Raw genomic sequence first — 20,462 nt, 5'->3', positions numbered from 1 at the left:
GGCCCGTGAAGAGCCAAGAAGAAATTTTGCTTAAAGCAAAATGCAAAAATGTTAAGAATACTACAAAACGCATTTGTTAAACATAAACCTTGCTCATGTTACTCCAGGATCAAAAGAGTCTGTCATTTAGGATTTAAGGGGCACGCAAAAAATGCTAAGGTATAAAATATGATTTAATTGTTAGGAAACGTTGTCAAAAATAATAAATATCTGCACAAAAGTGATCCATGCTGATCAGCCAGCAGGGGGCGGTAATGCTCTGCTGCTGATGCGTCAAAACTAAAGCAGAACCGGAAGTAGCGCGCGCTGACGTACTTCCGCATGACTTGTTTAAGTTTCAGCTCTCAGGAAATCGCAGGTAAGACAAAAAAGATCATCACAAACATAAAGTTGTCCGTCAGTGAGTTTGAATCTCTCGCAACAACAACGCGGGACAACAGCAGCCCGGTGTTGTCGAGTGAATCACAATGATTCAGCATGAATTTGACTTGGTGTTGTGTCAACAGTGACAGACACGTGAAGGTTAGCATGTGTGTATTTCAGCTATAACACTAGTGCAATCCTCAGATGCAGATAACCTGCTGCTGTTGTTGTTGATTAATCACCAAAGTCCGTCCAAAAGTGTGTCTCGTTTTGATTTTTGCTGTAAAATGAAAAAGATGTCTCACCAGGCTTGTTCTACAAGAACATTTGTTTTAGGATCTACAGTTTTCTTTAAGCTTGCGGTACAGATTCTGCTCCTAAAGATGTTTAAGTATTTTGTTGACATGAATATGTCCTTGTTGTCCTGTATTTGCTTTCAGTCTTCAAATCCCAGCACCAGACTCTGTTAAAAATGTGCAGATTTTAGGGTTTGACTATTAAGAATCAATCTCCATTCTTACATTTTACGTGATTCAGATTCTAAATTCACAGTGTTCCATCTTTAATTCAAATATTATATTAGTACTAATACTTGAAGATGGCTCAGTTTGGTGGCAATAATTAAATCCCTAATACCATAGAAATAAATTTAAGGACTGCACAAAATATTTTGTAAATTTTTGCGTATTTTAGGAAGGTCATAATTACTGAAAGTCAAACCTTATTTAGGGCTGCAAGTCTGCAACTCATCTTGTTTTGTTAATTCACAGATGGATCAGTTGTTAGAAAATTAAATTTAACCTCAGCCTTTTCTCTTATTGTGGCTTTGTATTCAGAATTCAGAAATTTCTATAAAATCATCTTATGTTGATGATTTATAAGGCATTTTTGGCAAGAAAGTGCTAGATTTTAAATAATTTTTTTTTATAAAAAGACTGCAGTCATGTATATTGGCTTAGATACAAGGTTGTTTTTTCCCCTTCTCATTTCACTTTTACCTCAGTTTTCTTATTATCTTGCAATTGTCTCCAGAATATAAATGGTTGTAGTGATGAAAAATTTGCAATAAGTGCTGTATTGCTAAAATGCATGAAGATTTTTTTTGCTTACTTAATATTTATTAATCAACCAATTCAACTCCAGCAAGAAAAACTGCAAACCACTGGATGATAGCAGAGCGAAGACGAACTTCCACTCTGAGTGATCTTAATGAAGTACCATAATTCCTTAAATTCTGTGTAAAGCAAATTGAACCATTTTCTTCTAAACACATTAAATAGGACTTAATGTATTTCCTTAAAATATGTAAAAACCCATTGAAAGATTTAGAATTTAACTGTGGAGCTAGGTTTCACAAACTGTTTCAAATTTCTGTGTTCAGGATTTAATGGGCGGGTCTGAAATCATAGCCGCGCTACGTAATGAAGCCGTCATTAGCACCCCTAAGTGACACACCCCAGCGTTTCAGAGCAGAGAGAAGTGTTTGTTTTTCCATGATTTTGAGACCTAATTTGATATACTTAACGATTTTTTTGATCTTTGAAATTTAGCTCAGTGGTCAATGACACATGTTTTTGTGGTGTGACAAACTTAAAACACAAATGTATTTCTGTTTTACACGGACTCTAATGAATAGCCCCTAAACCGTTCATTTTAAACTGGTCTGACTTCAGAACCCAACATCATTCCTTTAATGTAACCCCTCACCCAAACTGAGGAAACTGTTAAAAATCTCAAATTTATTTGATAAAAAGTTTGTGAATTTAAAATCTGAGATAATAAAGGTTTTACTGTCAATTTGCACATTTTCCTATTTAAACAAAAGCATGCATCTAATAAGCCCAAAGACAATTTTATTACATACATAGATGTAAAATAATTAAAGCAAAATTCAAAATTCAAAAAAGAAAAAATATATCAACAAACTTTATCTCATAATAGGGGTGGGAACCTCTGGGTACCTCACGATACACGATACAAAGCTCACGATAACGTTTATCTCACGATATGGCGATACTGCGATTATCGGTATATTGGTCAGAAATCAATCTGCGATAATCTATGACATAACAAGAAAAAAACAGATTACGTGAAAAAATATTTTTATTTTAAATCTCTGAAATACAATAAATTGATAAAGTGTCCTATGAACAGTGACACTATTTTAGTGCAACATTTCTGTAAATAAGTGTCAACTTACTAATGTAAGCGAATAAGTATCTCCAATAGTGCTTTCTGTGAACAAAAAATAGGGTCTTTCTTACCAGTGACACCAATATAATAATAATAATAATAATGCATCAATTTTATATAGCGCTTTATCATAGACACTCAAAGACGCTTTACAGAATTAAGGCATTATTCTTTCACTCCACACTTAGTGGTGGCAAACTACTGTTGTAGCCACAGCTGCCCTATAGTGCAATATTTCAGTAAACAATATATTGGTTTCTTCAACAAACAGTGACAAAATTTATGTGAAGACGTACCTGCACATTTCAGTAAAAAAGCAGAAAAGGTTTTGGAAAGAAAAAAAAACAAAAACGATACTTAGCGTGAGCCTATCGATAATCGATTGTACGAAAAAAATATCGCGATATATTTGCGTATCGAGATATCGTCACACTCCTAATAGATAAATACAAACTGACTTGTGACCCACGAAAAATGGATCCACGACTCAGGTTTGGTCCTGAACCACAAGTTGTGAATCTCTGACTAAAACAAACACATGAAGCAAAGTGGTGTGAACACTCATCTTTGACAGCATATGTTTTTATTTTTATTTTTTAAACAAATATTGTCGAGGAAGTTCCAACCTTTGTGAAATTCAGCCTCAATCCTCTTAAGGTGTGACAAGGTCACTGAGTCCCAGCTGATGCCTGACTAAGCCTGAGCTCAGAGGAGATAAACCAGTGCACAGCAAAGCAGCTCCGTGTGTTACTACTGTTCTGTGCTGGTGGCCGAGCAGCTGCTTTTCACTCTTGTTACGTCAACATTCTCTCATTTCTTGACCTGTTACGGTTAAAACACACAGAGGGAAAAGCTCCGTCTGCCCATTTGCTCATGCTGTGTCTCTTTGCCCGACAGGATGGCACAGTGGGGGGCCATACTCTCCATAATCGCTGCACTTGGGGGAGCAGCTCTCCTAGCCTCGGTCCACAAGATTGATGAAGGACACACGGGGGTTTACTACAGGTGAGCCTGCATTGTTGTTCTCAACAAAGATTCATCCTGCGTGGTTTGTCTCATAAAACACAGATGTTTAAATTCAAAGAACCTGCTACAAAGATGTTTATCTTAAACTAGACGGTTAAACAGTGTGTACTGTAACTGCAATAGAAAAACAACCACACACAGAGAAGCCAGCTGTGGGCCCACTGGGCTTTGCTTTCTTTGGATTCCTGCTATTTTTATCGTTTTTGTTTGTAGAGACTCACAGGTTATTTCTGTTTTATTGGGGCTCTACACACAAACTATGAGCTTACAACTTGATTATCAGTGGTTTCAAGCAGCTCACGGATACATTAATTATCAGCTGAATCAGAATCTTTCTCTAAACTCTGATGCCTTTTAAAAAAAAAAATTTGCCTCTCTTGTTATAGGGGAGGAGCTCTCCTGACTAGCACCAGCGGCCCTGGTTTCCATTTAATGCTTCCATTTATCACAACATACAAGTCGGTGCAGGTAAGTCAAATGGCATTAATTACTACATCAACACAAATGCCAAGATGGTTCCCTTACACCCTCCATCATCTGAAAATAAACGGTTAAATCAAACATTTCCGAAAGACAAGCTAAAGTGCGTTGAATTAGACACATCAAGATAAAGTAATATTGGCTAATGCTGATTGATTAGTTTGAGGTCCTAAGCCTTTCCAAACAGTCCAAACACACATCTGTGAGTAGGGCTTGGCCTCACGGTGCAGACGTGGTTAGCACTTATTCCTTCCATAAGGTGAAATTTAGCTGTTGGTTTACAGAAGAACAGCATTTGAGTCCATTTAACGGGATTAATAGAAAACAGTTTTTAGGAAGGAAAGTTTTTAAAACACTTTGGTGACCATTTTATGTGCATAGAATGAATGCATTTTTTCCCCCCAAAAAAACAGGAAATCATTTTAAATTCTAAAGTCATAGGCCATGTTCGAAATGTCATACTAATAGGGATGTAACGATTCACTCAACTCCCAATACGATTTGATTCACGATACTGGGTTCACGATACGATTCTCTCACGATTTATTTTACAAAATGGGACTGTAGACAAATGACTGAAAAATATTCTTTTATTTTTTGGGGGGAAAAAAATACTGTACTATTTTTCATTGTCAAAATAATCCCTTGATAAACTATTCAAAACAATGCAATTTAACTAAAAATAATTCTTGAATGAAATAAATAAAGGAGTAATATAAATGAAGAAGAAGCCTTTAGTTTAAATTTTGGTTCTATAATAAACAATGCAAAACTGCATAATAGTTCTTTTTAAAAGTGCAACTGAAAATGTATTTTGTGCCTTAACAACTGGAATTTAAAAAAAAAAAAAAACAGTCATTGCACTGTATTCACATCAGATATTTGTTTGGACCAGCAGAGGGCGCTGGTAACCCAGTGGTCAGTTGCCATGCAGAAATTCTTGCAGTGAAGAAGAGATGCTATGCGCTAGCAGACCGAGCTAACAGAAAAACGTGACTTTTACAGATATTCACGTAATATTACAGATATTCTTTCGGTGCTAAAGGGGTAAGGAATCATTTATGAACATGTTTAAGAGTAGAAGGCGGCCAGAAAGAGAGTAGTAGCAGATTCTGGACAAGAGGAGGATATATATATCGCAGTACTTTTTAAAACAGCCCTCTGCTGTTTAAAAAAGTACTGCGATTAAATTTTCACAGTATTGATGTGAACCGCGATACCTATGAATTGATTTTTAACTGCCTTACGATTAATCGTTACATCCCTACATACTAACATACTACTCATACTAAGTTTGACGTCAAAATGAGTGTGTAGTGCGTTCACATTAGATGGTATGAAAAGGTTGAGTATGTGAGAAATACCAGGGTGTATACTGTATCGGGACATTTTTTAAGTAATGTACAATGGGCACACTAGCCCCATGATGCATTGCGAGCGGAATGTAAAATCGTCCCGAGACCAACTTCAAGCTAAAAATCAAACATCCGCTTTTCAAAACAAAACCATCTCTACTTGTCTTCCATTAGTTTTTAATGCATTTGTAAATGGGGCTCTTGTTTTGTCAGTAGTAAATGGTGGAAAACATGGAATCTCTGAAATGTGTGAATAAAATGTGTTCACGTGCGTTTTATGGATGAGATGAGCACATGTTGATATTCTACTTGGTCACTTTCTCGCTTAAAATATTTTCAGAACTTTCAAAGATGGCGAATCAACAGAGATATTTAGTCTGTGAGTCAGGTTTTTGTCGTCGGTTCGAAATCCATCTTCGGAAACTTGGAAGTATACTCATTAAGTTTGTAGTGTATAGTACGTTAGTGTGCCATTTGGAACACAGCTATATTCATACAACTTCATCAACGACAGCAAAGGAGAAAAACTGTTTTTAAGGTCACCAGTTTTATCTCCGGAAAAATCCTTACCTTTACATAAAAAAGTCAATCAAGTGTCATAATTTTTTCTTCCACTTGTAAATCACAACAGAGAATCTAGTACAGTTCAAACCACAAATAACTAAAACTGAACAATTTCATTTACCGGTAAAAATCTGTTATTTCTTTATAATCTTTATCTTTATCTTAAATCTTCCCGCTGACTGAATAGGAATTTCTGATGGTTCAGATTTTTGTAGATTTGGTACAAAGTTTTATACTTTGCACGACAGTAACAATGACATAACCCAGATTCTTGGTGTACACTTAGTTTTTACTTAAAGGGGACATATCATGCTAAATCCACTTTTTTAGCCCTTAAATGCATTTTGTTGTATATTTAGAGTGCTTAGAAGTACAGAAAAAATCAAATTAGTCTCTTCAGGTGCTCCGTAGATATCTTTATATTCTGTTTTGCTCATATTTTTCAATCTGTTTCGATTTTTCTATTCTCTATTACGTTTTTTGAACTATTACATCACAGAATTTGCAGCGGAACTGCCAAATTAGTACATCAACTCCAGGTCCAACACTTCGAGCAATTCGCCATTTTTATTTCTCGCTTTTATTTTGTAGTCCAAGCTCAAGGATGCTGAAGTTACAAGAGGATAAGTCAAAATGTTCGGTTGTTGGATGTAGTAACCCACACGCTTCATTACATGTTAGCTCACTTGTTAGGGTTCTGCAGGTTCATCATCTTCATTTTCATCTCGCTCCGCTGGGTCCGACTCTGGCTGGAACATGTAAGGCTGGATGGACAAGTCTTCTGTTGTTGACATTTTGTAAATAACCTCTGAATAAAAAGTTTATGTGCCGCTACATAGCCGTATCTCTTCTATCAAACTACAAAAATTGCAGCGCAGGGTGGAGTTGAACAGAGTGTCACCTGAAGAGGGGGCGGGGCATGGAGTGTCTCATTTACATTTAAAGAGACCGCACCAAAACGAGTTGCTCTCAGAAGCACATCAGAAAAGGGGTAGAAAAGGGGCCTGTGGAGCTATAATAATGAGGAATTCAGACCCAAGCAGTGCAGTTCCGCTTTATATAGACCATAACTGTATGATTTATTTGTAAAAAGGAAGGATTTAAAACCATGATATGTCCCCTTTAAAGCTGCAAATGAATTAAGCGTAAATTTGCTACACATGTTCCTGTATCGTGCTTTTAGTTGCCTATTAGAAGAACTGTAGTGGCTTTTATTATTTTATGCGGTGCCATGTGTACGGTACGGTACATTAACTGGTGGTTATAACCGTTAAGGTCTGAATCCACTAACTATCTTGCACTACATTACTCATAATTCTGCTAGTTTGGACAAAGCTGTAGGACTTTAGAGACACCAGCACTTCAGCTGCAGCTCTGTAGTTTGTACAAAGTCGCAGAGACACAATGATCACATAGGGAGAGGTTTTATTAATGAGATCAAATATCCAGTATGTGTATGTGATGATGGATTTACTCTCAGCTCTGCAGCTGTGGCTCAACTGTTTTTGAAATGAGGTCAAGCAAAACAAGATGGGGCTCCTTAATGTGTAGAATGTCAGAAATGATTAATCCATTTGGTTTATGTGTGTGCTTGTGCAACAGACAACACTGCAGACAGACGAGGTGAAGAATGTACCATGTGGAACAAGGTGGGTTTGTTGTGATTTAGTCATTGGTATCAGATCAGTTACGCTCATTACGTGTCCTACAGTGACTGAGAGTTATTCACGCTGCAGGAGTCGAGCGTCTTGCCAGCACGTCTGACTTTTCTGTTATGACCCAGTGGCTTTTATAATAGTCTCATATTTTGGTTAAAAGTGGTTTCATGTTGCATGTTCTCTGTCTTCCAGTGGCGGAGTCATGATTTACTTTGACCGTATAGAAGTGGTGAACTACCTCGTTCCATCAGCAGGTAAAGCTATACAGATGTTCTGCTGGAATTTACACCCTAACACCCCCCCCCCCCCCCCCCCCCCCCCCCCCCCCCCCCCCACCCCCCCCACATTAACCCTGAAACATTCATTCATTCTGCGAAACCTGTATTGGTACCACACAATGTTTAATTATAGAAAGAGGAGATTTAAGAAGTTGTCAGATCAATAAAAGGTAATACTTGAAATCAAAATTAAACAACACAATATAGAAAACCCCTTAAACAGTAACTAAACGCCTGCTTTCTCCTGACCAGCCACAAGGAGGGAAATGAAAAAATTGCCTAGAGATTGAGAACTCACATTGTTCACTAAATACTGAACAAGATTATTTCATCAATCACATAAATTTAAACACTTGAAATCTGCACAGGCGTTTTGTGTTTATCATTGCACAAATTATTGAACCTACCACATTCCCAGTCTGTACTGGTATTCATTCCATCCTCTCACTGTCCTTACTGTGATCATTTCCTTTCACTATACAAGTCCCAAAATGTTTAGCATCATAATTTTTGTAGAAAAGATGGTAAAAACCTTTTTGACATGAAAAAACATGTCAACACAGCTTTAAAGTAATGTTTTATATGCAATGCACACAAAAAAGGCTTAATCAGATTAACCTGATTTATATCTAAAAGGCTCTAATAGATCAGATGCAAGTGAATGATCAAATGTTCCAAATAAGGGTGGAACATTTGAAAAAAAAATCAATAATCGCCTTCCTTCCACACACAATATGATTATCAATATACTTGCGCTAAATATTAATTATTTTTATTATAATTTTTTAGATATATACATCATCTCCCAGATCTGCATTTGTCATTTATGTTAACACCATGTAGTGCAATCATTACGCGACAACTACTGTATCTTAAGTTTTTATCTTTCAAAAACAAATTAAATTGTGTAATTGTGATTTTCACTAGCCGTTCCTGTTTTTGTTTAGTTTTAAAAGGCACTAAACTTGGACTTTTAGCACTTTTTGTCCAGTGTTTCATTTTAATCTGTTTTATTCTGTGAAACTGACGCTAAATCACAGTAGATAAATGGAGAAATTCACTGTCAAATGCACGGCTGTTTTATTTTTTTTATTTTTGAGACAGATGATGCAATGTGTTATGTGATTTATTGTAGTATATTGATTATCATAGAAAATCATCAAACAACCCACTAATAAAAAAGAGAACCTTAAGGGCACATTCACACAAGTGAATCCTAGCTCATATTAGCTGCTCTAGGCTTCTTTCCCCCAGGCAGAAAGTCGGCTTCCTTTGTACCTGTGTTAACATGCAACCACAGTCTAGAGCGTTTCAGAGAAGAGAATTCTACTACAGCCAATATGACGTGAAGCAGTGTGAAGGTGCTGGCGTGTGTGAATGTTTGTATAAACTCACCAGAATAAGGAGTTTTTAGCATGTTCAGCAAGACAAGGACGACGTCAGGTCTTTAATCACAACTAAAAGAACACACACAGCTTTGTGACACACTGAGGAGTAGTAGAGTCAGCAGCTGCTTTCCATTATCCTCGGAAATGGCGCAATAAAAACTGGTTATGAAAACAATTGATTTTTAAAAAAACACTCAAATATTGTTAAAAAGTTGTTTCTCTGTAATGAGAAGGGGTTTTTTTGATATTGAAATGTATGGCAAGAGCTCAATGGAGACACGTTTTTTGAAATGACACATAACAGGACGTGACGTACCTGGTCACTTGGCACAATATGTGTGAAAAGAAGAGGAGGTGAGACATTTCCTTTGTGATTTTTAGTGAGTATTACTGGCATATTAAACAGCAAACCACAAAGGAATGCAGTGTCATAGGAAGGTTTTGATGATCAATCTTTCTGCAGTGAAGTCTCACAGGTTGAGGTTTCACAAGAGTTGCCCAAAACAACCTTCAAAGCACAATTGTACTGTTTTGAAATTAAAAAAATATCGCTTTTATTTTGTGAAAAACTGTAATGGAAACCAAGCTAGAGAATCAATGACTTGCTTCACGTTTGCTTGTTCACTCTACTGCCATTTGCTGCTGAGAATCATATTCACACTTCTGAGTTACATCATCAAAAACAAAAACTATTCAACTGTGTAGGACCCCATTGGTACTAAAGATGTGTTTTTTTTTTAAATATCTCTTAGTTAAAGTTAAAATTTAAAATACTCAGGCTTTGTAGATGCTCTTTGGTCAACGTTTCACCTCCTTGAGAGAAAGCTGTTGTCCCTTTTTTTAACTGTTTGAACGTTTCCTCCTCTCCCTGCAGTGTACGATATAGTGAGAAACTTCACCGCAGACTACGACAAAGCTTTGATATTCAACAAGGTCCACCACGAGCTCAACCAGTTCTGCAGCGTTCACTCTCTGCAGGAAGTCTACATCGGCCTGTTTGGTAAATGAGCTGCTCTGAAGCCTGGCGTGAGAACCAGCAACTAATTTGAAATGGCACCACCGTTTTATTTAATGGTCCGTCTGCCTGAACTGCACGAAGCAGCGCTGCATCACGTTATTTTACAGCTGGTATAATTGGACGGCAGCTGCAGTGCATGTAGGCCAGCGTCTTAGCTTCATATTACTGCAACATAATAGAATGAGGCAAACAATAACTTGAAACGAGCAGCAGGCATTTCTTTGTCAACACGTTATTGGCTAAGCACTCAGCACAGGTATGAGTGGTTCTGTTTTTTTATTAAATTAAAATGAGCTTCCTCTTCATGCCATTAGTAGCCTTTGTGTTTGTCCCATGTTGTATTTATTTTCAGCAGACTTCTCTGAGCAACAGTAATGAGGCATTCATCCCACTTATTCATGTAAACCACACAATGGCCATTTTAGCTGTTTTGGTTTGTTTTTATTATGTCTTCACAGAGACATGCCAAGTTATAGTAGATTCTTTTTATGTAGTTTATTTTAATTGCATGAAAAAATGTTTGAATTGGGTTTCATAAAATTACCTTGTGTAGATAAAAAACACCTAATGTTCAGAGTCAAACTATTTTGACATTATACTGAAAAATAACTGTTTGATTTATACCTATTACCCACATAAGTTAGGAATCCCTGAACTGGTTTAATAATAATATAATGATTTCCTTCACAGACCAAATTGATGAAAACCTAAAGCTGACTCTACAGGAGGATCTGACGTGCATGGCACCCGGGCTTATTATACAGGTACAAAAAAGACCACATGTGACCAATCATCCATCCTGTGAACACACATTTACTATGCAATAGTTATAACTTAATACATTATGGAGTCAATGATGACATGTTAAGCTCTACAAGCATCTTTATCTTGATGAATGATAAAGATCATTAAGATTAATGAAGAATCTAGCATTGTTTAAAAGGAGTCTCTGGTGGTTTGTTCTGTATTGAATTCACTCTCTGCTACAGAGATGCAGACATTTAATTCTTAAATGTTAAGTGCTTCACTGGGTTTTATTATTCCAGCCTTATGCTTCCTGTAAATCCCCAGACACGCTTGGAATAATAACCTTAGTTTGGTTAGAGAAACTAAGCAGTCTGAGAGATCAGCAGATCTTTCCGCAGAACACTTTTTGTTCCCAGGCTCCTTGATGGTGAAAAACAAAATAAAAAAAGCCTTTTACCAGCAGAGTTGCTCCTTCTGCTCCCGTTGACTTTACGTTTCTGTAATGCTGCTTTCTCTGTTCATCAACAGGCGGTCCGTGTCACCAAACCCAACATCCCTGAAAGCATTCGTAGGAACTACGAGCTCATGTGAGTTTACCTTTGTGACGTTTGACTGTGGAATAAGTGACATGAAGACACAATGATTTGCATTAATTTAAAACATTTGAAAAGCAGGTAAAAACAATCACTCCTGCTTAGCTGTAAAGAATTGGATGACTGAGTTTGTACTTTGTAGAAGATTGTTTTAAAAGGTTATTTTTATAATATTTTTAAACATTTAGGGATTATGTTGTGTTAATTGAGCTAGCAACTGTTATGAAGATGTAACGTGATAAGCTTTGCTTCTTTCAGCCTCTTCTCAAACTTGCACTTTGCGTATTTATTTTTTTACATTTTGTTTGTGTTTGTTTGAGATAAATAAATAATGAAATGAATAAAATGTGTTTAGCTCTCTCTTTTTTCTAAAGACTTTTTCATGTTCTAAAACACACACAAAATTGCCATTGTTTACTCTGGTGTATATAGGCCACTCCCTCACTCCCTTTATGTGCTTTTGTCGATATAAATTAGTGTTTTTAATTGACGAATTATAACAGGGCTGTTTGGAGGCCCAAAAGAAAACTACCTGAGATTTGTTCTGAATGAATGTTGTTTGTGTGTGCAGGGAAAGTGAGAAGACAAAGCTGCTGATCTCTCAACAAACTCAGAAGGTGGTGGAGAAAGAAGCTGAGACAGAACGAATTAAAGCTGTTATAGGTGAGGAAAGCATTTTCACTAGAATAGTTAGTGTTGGGTTAGATTAAACTGTTTTATGCAGCTATTCTTATCAAGTTTTGTGACTGACTCAAGATTTGTTGTTTTATTGGACTTAAAATAAATTAAAGCCTAGAGTGAATTTCAGTGTATCATTCCCCTGAAGTTCTGATTGTAATATACATTATTTAACGCAATATTCAAACAGGTTGAATTGAAAAAATATCAGTGACTTTATTGTATCTATCTTTTAAATGTCTATTATTTATACTATACAGTGGAGGTTCCCAACTGGTGAATTGGGACACAAAAGTGTGTCTTAGACGGGGCCAAAATAAATAAATGGATCATTTTAAATATGTTCACAATAAATTGATTTTTTATTTTTATTTTTATGCAACACATAACTGTGACCTTATTCATTAAGGCCACAGTTGTGCTTATTTTTCTTTAAAACTCCAATATTTATCATATGATAATGAAATTGTACTCTTAAGTCGGATTACTTAAGGCTGAAGTTTCTGTAAATATGGTTCAAAGATGAACTTTTATATTATACGGGAAAAGATAGCCGAGAAAATTTCTTGCTTTAGTATTAATGCGTTCTTTGTAATTATTGTTTATCCTCAAAATAGAAAAACTAAAAAATACTCATGCAGGTCAATGTGATTTTTATCAGTTTTTATATGTATTCATTTTACATGTGGGTCTGTGTAAGAGTGGAGTGTTGAGCAGGAACATCTCAATACTAATCTGCTCAGTGAGCTGTGACAGCTGCTGGGTTTGAAAGTGATGATGTTTTGTGTTGCAGAGGCTGAGAAGGTGGCACAAGTGGCTGAAATCAAGTTTGGACAGAAAGTCATGGAGAAGGAAACGGAGAAAAAGATCTCTGAAATTGAAGGTTTGTGAAAAGTCTAATAAAATAAAAATGAGTTCTCAGTGAGTTTAAGGATGAGGTTTTGGATAAAATAAGCCAGAAAGTGACTTAAGAATAAAAATGAATGTTTAAGTGCTTAAAGGCATTGTTTAAATAATATACTGCACTGTTTTTCAACCTTGAGGTTGCCTGAAATGTCTAATAATTGATCATGAAAAAAAAAATACTGATTAAAATTGTAGATTTAAATGTAGATATTTATTTCTTTTCTCCAATTATAACACCATGCACAGTCTTAAACTGTACATCAACTGTATTCCATACTTTTAATTTCATAAATATAAATCTAGTCAAACCAAAATTCAGTATAAAAATATACCTGGCAACATCAGATATTATCAAAAGCTAATTTTATGGGGAAAAAGTAAAAAAAAAATTGTGATATCAAAATGGGGTCACGACCCAAAAAAGGTTCGGGACCACTGATATCTTGGTTTTATCTCCCCATCATCTTCCACTACTGATTGCATTTAAAACAAGCGTTCATTGCTCTGATAACAGGAGCAAACAGGGATTAATACATGTCCTTGCACGAATGCTGCTTTTAATTTTTTATTTGAATGGAATAAAAGGTGTGTTCACATGCTTGCATAGCAGTGTGAGTGCTTTCAGTGATGGAAAAAAAAAAAAAAGTGATTATGTTGTTTCAACTTGTCAACAGTAGAACCTCAGAGAGGGTTACGACATGAAGTAATGCGTCTTTGATGATTGTATTTACAACGCACGATGCTGATCTGTATCTCCTGAACCATGAAAGAAACTCTCTATAATAATAATAGATGTTTGTTGTTGAAATTTCCTTTCAATAGTGTTGAAGTAACAGTTAAGCCTCTATTCAGTCATGTTTTTATGCTTTCTTTTTCATTTTAATTGTTTTATTTGTATTCTAACTCAGGCTCAAGGGCAGAGTATGAATCACTTGCGCGACATCATTGTGATCGTCATTGAAAGTTTAGCTCACGTCTGCACAACATACCATGAATATTTTGTTGATTTGAAACAGTGATTAAACGTGATTCATACAGGACTTTATTGCTACTGAAGTAGTCACAAAACACCTAATATCACAAATGTACCCATTCACACTAATATTCATACACCAATAGCACCATGTTAGGCATAATCTATCATGGACAAGTATAGGCTTGGATTTAAACCCCCAACCTTTTGATCAGAAGAGGTGACGTTTTTACCTTTGAAGCTAATTTAACAACTACAGTGAAAAAATAATGTTGTGTTTAATGTAAATCTGATAAAGCAGATTTTGACACAATGATTCAATTTAAAACGCTTTGTACCACAGTAATTCAGTAAAATGGCTCAACGTCAAAGGGTCCCTGTAGTGAATTTAAATTTGAAGCTCTATCAAAAGATGTTCTATAATACAAAAGGTTTAGGAAGGTAAAGTTTGTCAAAAATGTTTGTGAAGCAGCAAATCATGTAGCAAAAGTGCCGAGCCCAAAATGTAATGAAACATTCATGTTACATTTGGTTCATAATGTAACATGATGCTGAGCCCTAAACGTTTTGTCATCTTTATTATATTATGGGGAAGGCAAAACATTTTTTCTTAACAGTGTAATAATTTTATGACATGATAGTGAGTCAATGATTTATAGATTAAAGGGTTTATTGCTTCAATAAATAGAGGTGTGTGTGTGGGTGGATCGCTTATAAATTCATGTGCACCAGTCCATCACACGTGTATCTGCCAGCTTAACTTTCACTAAACTTACCGAATTAAAGTAGTTAGGTGTAGTGGCAGGTGTAGCATGAGTGAAGCTATAACGATCATGTGCCTTTCACTATCGATCACCGTCTGCGTGACATGTAAACACTTAGAAAAAATTATTAGGCGTGTGTGTGTGTGTGTGTGTGTGTGTGTGTGTGTGTGTGTGTGTGTGTGTGTGTGTGTGTGTGTGTGTGTGTGTGTGTGTGTGTGTGTGTGTGTGTGTGTGTGTGTGTGTGTGTGTGTGTGTGTGTGTGTGTGTGTGTGTGTGTGTGTGTGTGTGTACGTGTGTTGCTGATCTGACTCAGAACATAACACTACAGTCACTACCACTCTATGGACGGGTGTCGTGACACAGACTCTAACCTGACTAAATGGTGGTCCGTCATACACTCAACACTCACACAGACACACTTACATACCTGCACACGTGTACACGCCTGCATGCGTAAGCGCGTAACAATTGTTTACATTTCACGTAGACGGTGATCGATAGTGAAGGACGCCTGATCGCAATAGCTTCACTCACGCCACACCTGCGTCTACGTGTGACTGATAAGTCTGTTTGTTAGGTGCACATCTAGGTGTGTAGCGTATGTGTTAAACGTGTTAACACGTCTGCAAGCACACATGCGGACGTGCCTTGTGCCCGTGTACTCATTCTAAGTCTATGGGAAATGTAGATCAGACATGCAGGCGCAGGGTACGCGATCATTTACGTGTTCTTTGGACTGGTGCGCATGAATTTAGAATGGATCCACCCCCATTGTGTGCGTGCGTGTGTCCGACCTTGTGTCCGTGTCCTTCCTTTTGGTGAACCTTGACATTTTGAGTATTTTTTCCCCGTACCTTCATCTGTATTTAAAAAGTTACTTTTTTGTTACATATCAGACTCTAACATGGCTGAAGTCATAGTATTGACCGTTTGGCTGAGCTGCTGTGCTTGGGGTTTTTTTGTTTTTTAAATGTGTTTTAGTCCTAAATTGGTGTATGTGTAGCAGTTTTACTGTAGATCCTGGCACTTAGTTATACCTGAATCAGTCCATTCACCTTTCTGTTGAAACATGAAGAATGTTTTTAACAAGTTTCAGGACTTTCAAAACAGAATGAACTAGAATTTATATTTGCAGTAGGATGTTTATATTGATGGTTTGAGCTGCAGTAGCCTGTGGTTAGAGCTCTGCAGACTTTTGACACAAAATCAAAACAAGGTATTTTTATTTGTTTAGTGCATGGTCCCAATCCTCCATCCTCCATGTCTCTGATCATTTCAGTTTCAGATGAGCTTTTTGGCTTTGATTTTGGAAGATGTGGATTAACGTGAACATGCTGCTCTCAGAACTTGTGCCAAACGTCTGCTGTTTAGCCGTTATGGCTGCTTCTGAAATCTTTTTGTGTTTTGACTTCTCAAATTGTTTGTCTGTGATTTACAGACGGTGCCTTTTTGGCCCGGGAGAAAGCCAAAGCAGACGCTGAATATTATACAGCGACGCGAGCCGCAGAGGCCAACAAGGTAACTAGAAGACACAGCTTATATTGTGAAGTTCTTTCTTCAGCATGGCGTTCCATGTCTGACTTTGATACTCATCTTACAGCTTAAGCTCACACCAGAATACCTGCAGCTCATGAAATTCAAGGCAATCGCAGCCAACAGCAAAATCTACTTTGGCAGCGACATACCCAACATGTTTGTGGACTCAGCAGGGAACTCCGTCAAGGCCTCTGCTGCCATTGACATCGTAGGTGAACACATCCTCGACATGGACTAGTGAATGACCTCAATTGGGACCCACGGGACCACCTGGTGGGGAGGGGTTTTCTGCTTCAGGGCAGGAGGCTGGCACATTAGCCACTGAATGGCTGGTCGAAAGAAGTCCCTGCTGATCAGGGTTTGTAATTTTCAACCAGCTCAGACACTAAACAGTAAACACTATCAGAAAGAAGCTTTATTCAGCATGAAAGCAATGGTTTCTAAGGGAGGGTATCATGATGCAGTGCCTCGGTTCATCTGTAAAGAAACATTCCAGACAAATTTATTTAAACCAGCTTTTATGTCATTCCCCAAGTAAGAACTTCACATATAAAATGATTCTATTTCTTAAGTGGTCCGAAACTCTGCATTAAACATGGATTTTACTCAGAATGCAGTTACGGTAATTAACTCCATACCTTTACAAGGAGGCACAGTGTAACTGTGATCCATTAACCTTCAGAGTTTACATTTTTACAGTGAGCGCTATGCTTTTACTGGTGCGTTTGCAAACATCTCACTCCAATCTTTTCATCAGTGACGGCTCAGAGCATAAAGAAACAACACGGCAAGATCTGACACATAAAACCCTTAACTGCAACATTTCTGTGTAGATATTTACACTGTGTTCCACTGATTGCAAACACTGGTGTGAAATACCAACTCTAACTTCTGAAATAATAAAACAATTGCCATGACAGTCAAATTATTACCAGAGCATGACTAGGTGTAGCCTGTTTGTTCCACACAGTCCAAAAACGTGTTGAATTATTAGCAAATCGTCAATTCACAAGAAATGTTCAAAATGTAACTACATGCAAATAAAAAATACATTTTTGGTTTTAATGGTGACACTTTTGTAGCACAAATTCAAAGCGCAGCCAAAAAATGTCAACAGGAGGAGGCGGAGGGCAGTGAAACACATGGTGATTGTGCTGACTGCTGTTTGTTTGTTTTTAAAAGCTCCACCTGTGTGTAAGAGGCGCTGCTGGGTATCGCTGCACTGAATACAGCTGCATACTCTTTAGCGTGTTCCTTTGTTTTTTTAACTTTCAGTTTGGGTGAATCATGAGCTTATGTTTTTAATGTGTTTTTTTTTTTCCAAACCAAATCAATTTTGTAATGATTTCACTGAATTATGGTTCAAATCAGAATCAGAATCGGCTTTATTGACCAAGAGTGTATGAATACACACGAGGAATTTGTCTTGGTGACCTGTGCTCTCTCAGATACTGTAACATTAAATAATAACAATCAACTAGAATAAAGAAAAATAAATAAAAAAGAAGTATAAACATAAATATAAGAGTAGTTAGACTAATATGTGCAAACGAAATAAAATAACAAGATAATAATAGTAATAATAGTAATAACGAAATAAAATAAAAATACAATAATAATAATAAGATAATAGTGCAGTAGTGCATTGATGAGTAGTGCAGGTGAACATTCAAATAAACTACAACCAGTGCAGTTTTCTAAATAAACATTGCAGGCTTGCACAACATTGTGAAAACTACATAGATTTGGCAATATAGTCTGGACACATGGCGGTATGGACTCTATTGGGTGTTTGAGGGTGTGCTGTGATATTTGTTCCAAAAGAACAATTAACTAAGAACAACAACCTCTCTCTACCTGATTGCTGATTTGATGTTTAGATGCTCAGCTGACATTATTCGCAGAAATTAATCTTGGACCCGTCTCCTTTAATTCTGTAGCTGGGGTTAGGGACCAAATGTGACATGAGACGAGTTGAGTCACTGGTTCTGGATATTTGTTGCTGTTTTCCATTAAACCAAGCACAAGAGCACTGAGGTGCCTCCCCCACACCCCCTTCTTCTGCTGCAACATCTATTTATTTATCAGTTACGGAACATGAACCAGGGAGGCTGAGGTGAAGCTGATGATTACTCAGTTTCACACTGACTATTGCAGACAGATGTCTTTTACACTGATTTCAATTGTGAATATATGAAAAGTGCAGCTTGATTCCATGTGAAATGAATGATATTATGAATGTTTTATGTGTAGAGGTGGGAGATAAACCTTTGATCAATAAAAGTGGAAAATTGACGCACAATAGTGCATAGTGTGTTGAATTTGTTTTCACAAATTGGTGAATTTTGTTACACATTGTAATGGATTTTTTGAAAGTGTTACACGACAGAGATTACCTCAATATATTGTTGTACTTGTCACAACAACATGCAAGTACATGTATATAGTAGGGCTGGGCGATATCGATCAAACCTCATCTTGTTAGTTTTTCTCAAAATGTTGATATATGATTGAACTCAAAGTCTTACCAGGAAGACAATTCTGGGTTAAATTTGCTGATGAAAAATGCCACACAGGTGCATTTATTAACAAGCAGCTGCAAAATCTGTGCCAGTTTTGGCTTTTTCTCCTTTAAGTGACAGCATGTGTGAGTGAGTTCTGTAGTGTGGCTCGTTTACGGGAAGATCTGGGTTAGGATGCACTCGGTGATCATTTAACTGTGCTTTTCATGCTGTTCTGAGAAGTAACAAAACTAGCAACTCAAAATGAGTATTTTAATACAAAATAAGCTAGAAAATACAGTATATATCTCAGAAAGATGGAAAAATTGTAAAGGACACTTAACTGTATTTTGTAATTTGCATATACGCCAAATCTATTTGGGATACAAGCAAATTTAGGCCCTTTGTGTTACTGGCTAGAAGTAGCCATCAGAAAATGTGAACTCTGGTTATCAATAGGTTGATCTGGCCACAAGCACTCAAAGGCAGCAGTGCTCATGTTTCACAACAAGTCAAGAAATAGTTCCTACCAGGGTTACTTTCACTTATAAGGGTACTTTCTGGGCATATGTGGACGCATTTCTGGTTTTATTTTCCTTCTTTATCCTGTCTTTCAAAGGAATGCATGCTTCAAAATTGGTTCCTTGCAGTTACCAAGGAGCAGTAAATGGGTATGTAAGCCATTAATCCTGACATTTTGACTGTTCTGGGCTTTTAATTTATTTTAAGTCGTACCACAAGTCATACCTTGTGGTACGACTTAAAAGAAAGAAAGAAAAATTAAAACCCCAGAATCAAAATGGCTTGAGTACCTATTTACTGCTCCTTCAGACACGGAGATGCTTCAGAGGAGTTGGATGGCACATCATGTACAGCCATGTTCAAATGCTTACTTACATACATTGCCAAAAATGGAAAAATACAATTTCTAAAGACTTTTTTTTTTCAGTGTACAATTACAGTACATGAATTCTGCCAGGGTTACTAGTAATTATTCATAAATAATTACTTTTTTTTTTTAAAGCTTTATTTGCCATTTTCCGTGAATCCTAGAGATTATTGAGGGTAAAAATCCCAGTAGTAAAAGTGTCTTTGCTAGCAACTTCGTCCATGCCACACGTTAAGGCACTTGTTGCTTTGTGTTTCCGCTGCTCATCTGAAAATACACAGAAACCTCAAAGTCTGCAGGTGTTAATGCCTCCTGTCACGGAGTGAGCCGTGACGCTCACACTATAACCACAGTTAGTTACTGACCTCAGCATTTATGCAGGGAAAGGCCTACCAGCTTATGGGGTTGTTGTTTAGCAGCTAACTCACCACCATGGTCACAGGAGCACTTCCATTTTCAGGAAACCAGAGGGACTAACCCAACTCATGTAAATAGGGGTGTTTGGTGGATTTGCAAAAATATAGCCTGGCATCTCAATGCCCTTTTCTTTTT

At 36.9% G+C, this 20,462-nt stretch overlaps 1 protein-coding gene across 1 annotated transcript; it reads left to right on the top strand.

Annotated features, from left to right (window-relative positions):
• The first annotated feature begins 285 nt into the window (after positions 1–285).
• On the top strand, positions 286–17,581 carry erlin2 (ER lipid raft associated 2). The gene is made up of 12 exons (XM_028457409.1): positions 286–358; positions 3,454–3,561; positions 3,969–4,050; positions 7,584–7,630; positions 7,832–7,893; positions 10,180–10,305; positions 11,014–11,087; positions 11,599–11,657; positions 12,235–12,326; positions 13,135–13,224; positions 16,423–16,502; positions 16,585–17,581. The coding sequence occupies exons 2-12, from the start codon at positions 3,455–3,457 to the stop codon at positions 16,756–16,758; spliced, it is 993 nt and encodes a 330-aa protein (XP_028313210.1). The 5' UTR covers positions 286–358; position 3,454; the 3' UTR covers positions 16,759–17,581.
• Positions 17,582–20,462: the final 2,881 nt, after the last annotated feature.

The sequence above is a fragment of the Gouania willdenowi genome, chromosome 9, assembly GCF_900634775.1.
Source record: "Gouania willdenowi chromosome 9, fGouWil2.1, whole genome shotgun sequence".
In the NCBI taxonomy this organism is placed as follows: domain Eukaryota; kingdom Metazoa; phylum Chordata; class Actinopteri; order Blenniiformes; family Gobiesocidae; genus Gouania; species Gouania willdenowi.
This window is presented reverse-complemented; position numbering and strand designations above follow the sequence as displayed.